Raw genomic sequence first — 10000 nt, forward strand, 5'->3', positions numbered from 1 at the left:
CCGCCCCTGTACGATAGCCCGGATTGCGGCCCTCGAGGAGAGCCTGTCGGCGGAGAAGGTCTTCACGGCCGAGCTGCAGTCGCGCCTGACCACGCTGGCCAGCGATCTGGACCTGGCGCGAGCGGATCTTGGCCGCGCTCGGTCGGCGCACCTGGCCGAGGAGTTGCGCGCGCGGCAGCTTGGCCAGCAGCTGGCCGAGGCCAGCGCCGGGGTGGCCCGCCTGTCCGAGGTGGAGGCCCAGCTCCGAGACAAATTGGCGGCCGAGGAGCTGTCCCTGCAGCACACCCGGCAGAACCTGCTGTCGCAAGCGAACCAGGCGCGCGAGGCCGGCGAGCGGCATCGTGCCGAGATGCTGGCCTCGCTGGCGGCCGACCGGGCCACCCTCTATGCGTCCATCGGGGACCTGCGGACGTCGCTCGAGCGCGAGCGGACCTCCCTGTCCAACATGATGGCGGCTCGCGAGCGCGAGCTCGACCGGGCTCGCGGCCAGCTCCAAAAGTGGGGTCTCTCCGTGCGCGGGGTGGCCATTCGCGCGCGGAACATGGTGTCGCGTGCGCACCGCGAGCTGTCCGAGCAAAAGGTACCCCCCCCCCCCTGCACCCGTCTTTCGGCCCGCCTGTTGGTGGCTCTTCCACTTGCCTGGGGCGGCCTCGTCTCTGCCCTGCCACCCTCTCGCCGGTTCCAGCGCTGACCCTTGCCCCGCCCCTTCCTTTCCCTGCCTCCCAGTCGCTCGGCGTACGCACCATGCACGCGGCCGAGCAGCTCAAAAAGGTCATCGCCCAGCTGTTCCGCGAGCGGTCGGCCCTGATGGATGTCATCGGGCTGGCCCCTCCGGATGTGACCGGGGCGATCTCTTCGGCCGAGCAGCAGCAGGTGCCCCTGCCCATCACCGCTGCGCCTGCCACTGCGGCGGCTCCTCCCGCCAGTGGCGGCGCCCCGCGTGTCGCCCCCCCCGGCGCCCGGCCGATGGCCAGCCCCTCTGCCACGAGGCCGGCCCAAGGCTAGAGAGAGTGAGGAGGACGGGGGCGGTCCGACTCGTATCTCGCCCGCGCCCCCGCACTCTCATTCTCCAATTTTCCCCCATACCCCCCCCTGCCCTTGCTACATTTTTCATGCGTGTGCCAGCCGCGCACTTCTCCCCCCCCCCCCTCCCCCTCGGTGCGCGCGCTACCTCCGCCGCACGGACGACTCCGCTGGCAGTCTCCGCGATGTGGCCCGTGACCATAATAGAACCTAAACCACGCCAAGAAGGAATGTTATTCCGCACTTAGGGGCCGTAGTGGGCTGGGACAATCCACGAAGGCGTCTGTTCCCCCCATGGCTCCAGGCTGGCCAGTCCGACTTATGAGATCCTGGGGGCGGGGGGCGGACCGTGCGCTTGACACCTCGGCTCGGGAGGCGGCCGGGGGGGGGGGGGGGGGACCCGGCCCCCCCCCCCCGGCCCCCGCCCCCCCCCCCCCCCCCCCCCCCCCCCCCGGGCTGGCGGCATCGCACCGGGCAGGACACCGGGGGTGGGGCGTGGCAGATCGGCGAGAAATGTTCGTGTGTCCGCCTCGGCGGCGCGCCCTCGTCCCGGCCGCACCCCATGGGGTAGGTGACGGCCAGGTGTGTACTCGCCGGATCTGGTTCCCGGGCTGAGTATCTCCCGGATACTGGTGCAGGGCGTAGCGGCGGCGGCGGCGGCGGCGGCGGCGGCGGCGGCGGCGCTGTCCGTGCTCGCTATGGCGGACCGGCAAAGGGGCCTGCGCGCGTAGCGGGGCGCATGCCGAAGGCCAGCCATTGCGTCAGGCACCCGAGCAGGGCGCACGGCAAGGGGCCGACCGCGGCGCTTTCGTCCGGGAGCGGGGGGGGGGGGGGGGAGGGCGGTGCTCCGATCGTGGTACGCGCACGCAAGCACGCGCCATCACAGGGCGCCCGTGTCGGCCCTTTCCTTTCTCGGGCTGCAATCAGGGTGGTCAGAGGACGCCACCAGGCCAGGCACCGCCTCTAGAGTGTTCGCGACCGAGCGGGCGACATGGGGGAGGGGCGGCGTCTCCGCCCCCCCCCCCCTCCCCCCGTCCCTCCGGGCAGCCCCAGGGAATGCGGGCGTGCAGTGTGGCACGCACACACGCCCTCCCCCCTCGCCGCCCGGGGGGGTCCGAGCGCGGAGATCCCTGGCGAAGACGCGGCCGGCGCCTGAGCAGGGGGGAGCCTGCAGACAGACAGTCAGGCAGGCAGACAGGCAGGCAGGCGGGGGGGGTCAAGTGTGGCCACCGGCATCAGCGGGCGCACGGTCGCGCCCGCGCCCCCTCGCCGGCGGTCCAGCGAGGAGGGGCCCCGGGGTCACCGGGCGAGGCAGACGCTTGGCAGTTGGCGCCCGGCTGGCGGTGGCTGCGGACGCGCCGGCCACACTGCCGGCACTAGTCCAACGGCATTTCAGCCGGCCCTGCCGCGGGATCGCCGTCCGCATCCACCGCGGCCCTGTTCGGCGGTGGTGGCGGCGCCCCCGCGCGTATGCGCACCCCCTCCCCCGCAGACATGAGCCGCGCGGGCCGGCTCCCAGAAAATCGCCCCCCTCCCCCGGGTGGGGGGACGCGGCACTTCTCCGCCCTCCCCCCCCCCCCGCTGCCGGGGGCGGGTGCTGCGCGGGACCGGGCGGGTCAGCGGCCAGGCATGCGCGACTCGCATCCGGCGCCCGGGCCGGGGCGAGGAGCAGCCGCGCCAAGCGCTCGGGGCTGCGGTGGAGGCGGCGGCGGCGGCAGGGGGGGACTCGCGGGCCCGGGCGACGCAAAGGGACACAGGGGAGATGTCTGTGGTGCCTGGCGCCGGGGGCTTTTGTGCCACAGTGCCGCCGCGGCACGCGGGTGCCCACGCGTTCTAGGAGTAGTGATGACGTCCATCTTGCCAACTGGTAAACCCCCTCCCTCTCGCCCTCCCCCCCCTCCCCCCCCCTCCCCCCGTCCCACGCCCGCGCCTCCCTCCCTCTGCCTTCCCGCGCCTCGCGACACCCACGCTCGCGCTCTCCCTCGTCCCCCTTCCACCCTCCCTGTTCTTGCCTCAGACACCCCCTTCTCGAGCCTCGGCCCGTGAGCGTCTGCGATCCCCTCCGCCGAACGCCGCCGCCCCCCCCCCTCCTCTTCGCCTGATTCCGCCCACTCCCGCCGCTCAGGACTGCCTCGGCCTCCCCTGCCCCATCCCGCATCTCCTCCCTCCCTCCCCGCTGGTGGGTATTCGTTCTTGCATCTCCCCCCCTCCCTCCCCCCCCCCCTCCCCACCATTGGCCGCTTACCCTCCTTCCCCCTCCCTCCCTCTCTCCTCACCCATACCCCTTCCTGTGTGCGGCGGATCGCGCAGAGTCCTACTCGTCGGGAAAAGAAAAAGAAAAATGTCTACCCCCGTTTCATTCATTGAGATCCTCCAGAACACCCTCTCGACCGACATCAACCTCCGGACACAGGCGACCGAGTTCCTCACCAACGCCCAGAATGAGAACTTCGTGCGTGGCCCCCGCCCCGCCCTCGCCCCCCCCCCCCCCCCCCCCCCCCCCCCCCCCCCCCCCCCCCCCCCCCCCCCCCCCCCCCCCCCCCCCCCCCCCCCCCCGCCTCGGCCGCGCCTGTAGGCCGCCGTTTGCCGCGATCTCCTTGTGCGCTTCGTCATGCCGGCATTGCTCCTTCGTCGGGCCGCCTTCGAAGCGCTGGCCCCCTTCCTGGCCCGGCTGTCCTGGGCATTCCCCGCGCACATGGGTCTCCCCCCGTTCTTCGCTCGCCCGACCCCCCTCTCGCTAACGTGAACTCGCGTCCGCCCGCAGGCCGGTCTGCTCCGGGAGCTGATCGATGTCCTCTTCAACGAGGCCAACTCGGCGGATGTGCGCCGTGTGGCCGGCCTGTTCGCCAAGAACAGCCTGACCGCCACCGCGGACGACATCCGCACCGAGATCCTCAACAAGTGGCAGCAGGTCCCGGTGGAGAGCCGCAACGAGATCCTCTCCATCGCCCTGAACGCCCTCGGCACCACCACCCCGCAGGTCGGCTCGGTTGTTGCCCAGGTACGCACGCGCGCGCTCCCGTGCCCCCCCCCCCCCCCCCCCCCCCCCCCCCCCCCCCCCCCCCCCCCCCCCCGCCTCCCCTCTCGCCCCGCGTCTCCCGTCCGCGGTTTTCCCCTGACTCGCTCGACCTTTCGGCCGCGCCCCCTCCTCGCAGCTGGTCGCCGCGATTGAGGACCTCCAGGCGCGCGTGTTCAACAGCGTCTGCCTCCTGCCGCAGATCCTCGGCCTGCTGGAAAGCCAGACCAACCTTACCATGAGCATCCGGCTCAACTGCCTCGAGGCCATGTCCTTCATCTGTGAGCTGCTGGTGCGTCGCCCCCCTCCCCCCTCCCCCCCCCTCTGCTGGCAGCCACTGCTGCTGGCCCTTTCCCTTTTTCTTTCTTGTGTCCAAGTCTCTCGGTCTCCTTCCCCTCCTCCCGTGCGTGCTGTTTCTCACTCCCTCTCCCTGACCCCGCTCCGGCTTGCCCTGCCCGCGTAGAACCCCAACATGCTCTACGAGTTCTCCTCGCGCATCCTCAATGTCCTGTTCGGTGTCCTCAACTCTTCGGAGACGTGCGTGCTCTCCTTCCCTTCGCGCCCCGGCCTGCTGCTCCGGAGCCCCCCCCCCCCCCCCCCCCCCCCGCCGCTGACCTGCTCGTGTCATCCTCACCTGGCCCCTTTCCATGCCCCTATGCCTGGGCCGCGGTCCACAGCGACATGCGCAGCTACCAGAAGGCCATCTCCGCGCTGAACAATGTCCTGCGTATCTGCCGGACCAACTTCGACAACCCGGCCGAGTGCGGCGCCATCATGGCCGTCATCCTCAAGGGTGTCACCTCGGCCGATCAGAACCTCCAGGTCCAGTCGCTGCAGTGCCTGATCAGCGTCGTGTCCATGTACTACAACGTCATGAACGAGTATATGGCCTCCATCCTGGATGTATGTCACCTCCCTTCCTTTTGCTGGCCACGGCCGCCGGACGCCCCCCCCCTTTTTTTCCCCCCCGCCACTGCTTGCCACTGACCTGCCCTCCCCTCCCCCTTGCGTCCCTCTCTGCCTCTCTCTCTCTCTCTCTCTCTCTCTCGCTCCCCTCCCCTCCCCTCCCCCCCCGACCTCCACCTACGCGCGTGCCAGTCCACCATCCACATCATGAAGGGCCAGGACGACGACGTCATCCTCCAGAGCGTGGAGCTTTGGTCGACTCTGGCGGACGAGGAGATCCAGCTGCGCATGGAGCATGAGGAGGCGCGCGCCCTCGGCCAAGACCACCCCGGGATGGTGGTGTACAACTTCGTGCAGGCCGCCCTCGGGAAGCTGATCCCGGCCCTGTATGACCTGCTCATGCGGCAGGACGAGGACGGCGACGAGCACGAGTGGAATGTCTCGCGCGCGGCGTCGGTCTGCCTGTCGCTGATCGCCCGGTGCGAGCCGAACGACTGCCTCCGGCTCCTGCTGCCGCAGATCCAGGCCGACATCGTCAGCACCGACTGGCGTCGGCTGGACGCGGCGTTCAACGCCTTCGGCAACATCCTCGATGGCCCGGATGTCTCGCAGCTGGAGACCTATGTCATCAGTGCGCTGCCCATCCTGACCAACAGCATCAACCACCCGCACACCATTGTCCAGGACACCTCGTCCTGGGTGGTGGGCCACATCTGCGAGCTCTTCTACACGGAGATCGTCGCGCGCGGCCAGCTGGAGGCCATGCTCAGCTACCTGCAGGCCGGCATGCAGGCCCGCCCGCGCGTGGCCTCCAACTGTGCCTGGGCTCTGATGAACCTGTGCGAGTACCTCGGTGACAACACCATCGTCCGCCAGAAGTCCCCGCCGGTGGACAATGCCACCGTCATGACTCCCTTCTTCCAGCCGCTGTCGGAGGCCCTGCTCCGGGCGTCCGACCGCCAGGATGGCGACCAGTCCAACCTTCGCGAGTACACCTACGAGGCGCTGTCCTACCTGATTCTCTTCATCCCGCCGGTACGTGTGTGTGTGTGTGTGTGTGTGTGTGTGTGTGGGCCCTTGCTGCCCCCCCTCCTTCGCTCCTGCTCCCTTTCGCGCCCCTCCTCGCCCCTCCCCTTCTTCCCCCTCGAATGTGTCGCTTGCCCTTCCTCTTCGTCACCATCTTCCTGTTGTGCCGTGCTCGCCGTATGCCGGGCGTGCCACTTCCCCAGGCCGGGCCTTTCTCTTCCTCGCTCCCCCTCGCCTCGCATGCCCTCTTGCTGACCCATTCCTTCGGCCATGTGTGTGTGCGCGCGCTCCTCCGGTCTTTCGCCCGGTTTGTCTCCCCCGTCCCGCTCGTCCCCCCCCCCCCCCCAATGTTCCCGCAGAGCGACCCTCAGATCCTGCACCAGATCACCGAGACCATCATCTCTCGTCTGGAGGCCTGTGTTTCGCGCGAGGGGCTCATCCTCAGCTCCGAGGAGCGCAACCACTTCCACAAGCTCCAGTCCTACCTGTGCAGCCTGCTGCAGGTACGCATGTCTCCCCCCGCCCCCGGCGGCCTCTCCCAGGGCCTCGTATGGCGGCAGGCATTGTCGCTCCTCCTTCTTCCTCTTCTCCTTCTGCGCACAATGGCCTCCTCTCTTATTCACAGCCTCGTCTGCTCTCTCTCTCTCCCCCCCCGGCCCCCTCACCCGATCCACCCACGGCGGAAAACACAGTCGGTCTGCCGTCGCCTCGGCAACGCCACCTCCAACTACGCGGATCGCATGATGACCTGCCTCCTGACCATGTTCTACCACTCGAACGAGCGCCAGGTGGCCATCCTGGAGGACGCCCTGCTGGCCGTCGGAACCATCATCCTGGCCGTGGAGGCCAAGTTCGAGCGGTACATGGGCAGCTTCAGCCCCTACCTGACCGCGGCCATCGAGACGCACCGGCAGTTCCAGCTGTGCTCGGCCGGCATCGGTGTTCTGAGTGACCTGTGCCGTGCCCTCGGGCCGGCCTTCACCCCGTACGCCGAGCACTATGTGGTCCTCTGTGCCAACGCCCTCCAGTCGCAGATCATCAACCGCTCGGTCAAGCCGCTCATCCTGGCTGCCCTCGGTGACATTGCCCTGGCCATCGGCCCGAGCTTCGCCCCGCACTTCGAGACCTCCATCAACATCCTGCTTCAGGCCGCGGTCTTCCAGATTTCCACGGTGCGTATGCGCTCGCGCACTCGCGTGGCATTCGCCTCTCCTTGCTTTTCTTTCCCCCCCTCCCCGCCTCTCCCTCTCTTGCCCTTCTAACGCCGCGTCCATGCCGCGCTCCTCGCCCGCGCCCGCCCGCGCCCGCTCCACAGGACAACTTCGACGACGCGGACTTCATGAACGAGCTCTTCCAGGGCGTGCTGGACGGCTTCTCCGGCATCATCCAGGGCTCCAACGACCCGGCCCTCCTGTCCAACAGCGTGACCCAGATCTTCGAGTTCTGCCACCGGGTCAGCAAGATCCACTACGAGTTCAGCTCCCTGGAGCCCGGCCTGATCGGCCTCATGGTGGACCTCTTCACCATTTACCCCCCGAGCGCCTTCCCCGACATCCGGCAGTTCTCCACCGCCCCGTGGGTGCGCATGCTCTTCGACAACGCCCGCCGGTCGCGCGACAGCTACACCCGCGAGACTGCCTCCATCGGCCTGAAGCTCATCGCCTAAGAGAGGCGTCTGGAGCATGTGCCCTCCTCCACACCTTCTTCAGAACCCGCTGCCGCCCAGCCTCGCCCTTCCCCTCCCTTCCCCCTCCTTCCACTCTCCTTCCTATGTCCTCCTCTCTTTGTACCTCTCCCTCCCTCCCTCCCTCCCCCCCTCTCTCTCTCCCCCCTCCTAGACAGCTGTCGCCGCCGTACCCTCTCCCCCTCCCTTGTGTGCGGCGGAAATGCGAGAGTCCGAGACCCTCCTCCCACTTCCCTCCCCCCCGGACGCACATTCGCATGCGCGCGCGCGCGCGCGCACACACACACACACACACATACCGTGTGTGTGTGTTCCCTCTCTCTTGGGAGGAGAGGGACGCGGAGCCGGCCCGCCGCGCCCCCCCGCGCGTGCCCGTCGCCTCCCTCCCCGCCACCTCGCTTCTTCTCTCCCCCCTTTCTCCCCCTCACCCCCCCCCCCCCCCCCCCCCCCCCTTCTACACCCCCCCCCCCTCCCTTCCCCCCCCCCCCCCCCCCCCCCCCCCCCCCCCCCCCCCCCCCCCCCCCCCCCTGGGCGCCCCGCGCTGCCCCCTCCCCCAAGACGCCCGGGGGGGGGGGGGGGGGGCCTTTGCGCCGGGGGGGGGGGGGGGGGGGTATGCGCCGGTTCTATTGTCCTCCACCGGCTGCCGGAATCACGGCGGAGGCAGGGACGCCTGCAGGATGGCCAGGGCCTTTTGCCCACGTACCCCGGACCAGGGGGTCCGGTCGAAGCGTCGCGGGCCAAGGCGCAGGTCGCCGTCGGCCGGCGCCGAGGCCGGGCCATCCGGTGCCGTGTCTCGGAGTCGCTCGCTCCCCGGGTCGCGGTAGAAGAAGTGCGTGATGGGCACCTGGGACCCGGCGGCATCATACCCGAGAATGGCTGCGCGGCGCTCGATGGCCGGCCGGACGAAGCCATCTGTTTGGGCCTGGTGCTGGTGGATGCCATTCCGACGGAAGACCCTGGCCGCATGGCGATCGCGTGGGTGCCCTCGCCCGAGGTCAGTGAGGGGTGCGACCCGTGTGTATGTCATATATGTATATATATATATATATGTGTGTGTGCGTGTGTGCGTGTGTGCGGGGAGAAAAAGAGACAAAGGGAGATAAGGCATGTCGCACCGAAATAGGGCATCCGAATCGATGGCCAAGTCCGCCAATGCAGCCTCCTCCTCGCGGGGCTCTCGGCCAACAGACGGCCAGACATGCAAGTACAGGGCCGTCACGCGGGGGTCCGGAAAGTCCTCAGGCAGCCGGAGACCGGCCGGCGGGCTGCCCTCGGCGGGGGCACCAGCGGCCGTTGGCGGAGAGCGCAGGGCGCCGAGCGCGCGAGCCAACGCCCGAGTGGCCGGCGAGAGGCCGGACCGCGCGGCTGGTGTCATGTTCGGGTACCCGCGCCACCACGCGGCAAACCGTTGAAGCAGGACATCCGGCTTGGCCTCGTCATGGTCATCGGCGAAGGCGGCCAGGATCTGACCAGATGGCCGGCAACATGCCCCCCGCCCACCAACAGGTCAGCCACAGGGCGGGTCCCCGCAGGGTTTGGCAAAAGCCAGATGGCCAAGTACGCACCTCGCAAGCGAGCACCGGCCCAACACCGAAGAGACCCTCCGAGAAGTCCGACCCCAGGAGGTGTGCCAGCTGGATGAGTCGCGAGCGGGAAAGACCCTGGCCATGGGGAAATGCCCCGCCGGGACAGGGGAAACAAGGGAGCGAGGGAGCGAGGAGACAAGGCAGGCCGACGGCAAGTCAGTGGCGTGCAGGGGGAAACGAAAAAAAAAGCGCATCCAGGGTGCCGTGCGCACCAGGTTCCCGCGCAGGGCCGCCAGGGAATAGAGCCGCAGGGCGCCGGGTCGCGAGCCGAACAGGCCCCGGACAACGGTGCGCGAGCCGAAGAGCAGCGCATCATTGTCATCCGACAGGACCACATCCACCTGGCCGCGTTGCGAGAGAAGCCCGCACCGGGCCTCGGCATCCTCGACCAGGCCGCCTGGCCGGGTTCGAGCTGTCAGCCAGCCGGCCCCCACTGCAAGCAGGGCCACCGCCAGCTCGTCCATCAGGTCCGGCGAAGTGAATGCCATGGCCGCCGGATGGTCGGCCTCAGGCAGGAGGCCCGGCCCATCGGATGAAGGTGCCGGGGCCGGTGGCTCCGAGCCCCTGGCCGATGGCAGCAGGCTGGCCACCTGCTCGGCCACCTGCTCGGCGTGCTGGCTGAGGGCCGCGCCCCCGGCATCCGGGCGGAAGGGACTCACTGCGTGGGCTGCATCGCGACGCAGCTGTCGATCCAGGCTGGAGATGGCGGCTGCCAGCCGGCCGGGGTCCAGGCGCACGCTGGCCGCCCCCGCGGAGACG

At 69.6% G+C, this 10000-nt stretch overlaps 3 protein-coding genes across 3 annotated transcripts in view; 2 read left to right on the plus strand and 1 right to left on the minus strand.

Moving 5' to 3' along the window:
- Window positions 1-1005, plus strand: part of H696_01945 (hypothetical protein) — a gene marked incomplete at both ends in the record, with an annotated part of 7691 nt that extends 6686 nt beyond the window's left edge. Inside the window, 2 exons of the mRNA XM_009495847.1 lie at window positions 18-580; window positions 727-1005. Coding sequence (XP_009494122.1) covers window positions 18-580; window positions 727-1005 — 842 coding nt within the window. The remainder of the gene's footprint in view (window positions 1-17; window positions 581-726) is intronic.
- A 1826-nt stretch (window positions 1006-2831) lies between these two features.
- On the plus strand, window positions 2832-7761 carry H696_01946 (hypothetical protein). The gene is made up of 10 exons (XM_009495848.1): window positions 2832-2890; window positions 3334-3475; window positions 3788-4024; window positions 4179-4331; window positions 4503-4576; window positions 4717-4942; window positions 5138-5980; window positions 6331-6474; window positions 6664-7143; window positions 7287-7761. Exons 2-10 carry the CDS (start codon window positions 3365-3367, stop codon window positions 7635-7637), a joined length of 2619 nt encoding a protein of 872 aa, XP_009494123.1. The 5' UTR covers window positions 2832-2890; window positions 3334-3364; the 3' UTR covers window positions 7638-7761.
- A 496-nt stretch (window positions 7762-8257) lies between these two features.
- The window catches only part of H696_01947 (hypothetical protein), a gene marked incomplete at its 5' end in the record, with an annotated part of 4656 nt that continues 2913 nt past the window's right edge, over window positions 8258-10000 (minus strand). The window contains 4 exons of the mRNA XM_009495849.1: window positions 8258-8611; window positions 8771-9120; window positions 9221-9316; window positions 9454-10000. The exon at window positions 9454-10000 is cut by the window's right edge and continues 1103 nt beyond it. Coding sequence (XP_009494124.1) covers window positions 8305-8611; window positions 8771-9120; window positions 9221-9316; window positions 9454-10000 — 1300 coding nt within the window. The 3' untranslated portion in view covers window positions 8258-8304. The remainder of the gene's footprint in view (window positions 8612-8770; window positions 9121-9220; window positions 9317-9453) is intronic.

Source organism: Fonticula alba (assembly GCF_000388065.1).
Source record: "Fonticula alba strain ATCC 38817 unplaced genomic scaffold supercont2.3, whole genome shotgun sequence".
Taxonomy (NCBI): domain Eukaryota; order Rotosphaerida; family Fonticulaceae; genus Fonticula; species Fonticula alba.

What these genes read in the sequence shown, in the direction of transcription:
- H696_01946 (XM_009495848.1), top strand. Translation starts at nt 3,365, where the DNA reads ATGTCTACCCCCGTTTCATTCATTGAGATCCTCCAGAACACCCTCTCG. An exon ending in TCGGCTCGGTTGTTGCCCAG is followed by an intron (nt 4,025 to 4,178) that starts GTACGCACGCGC and finishes CCCTCCTCGCAG; the next exon opens with CTGGTCGCCGCGATTGAGGA. An exon ending in CCTTCATCTGTGAGCTGCTG is followed by an intron (nt 4,332 to 4,502) that starts GTGCGTCGCCCC and finishes CTGCCCGCGTAG; the next exon opens with AACCCCAACATGCTCTACGA.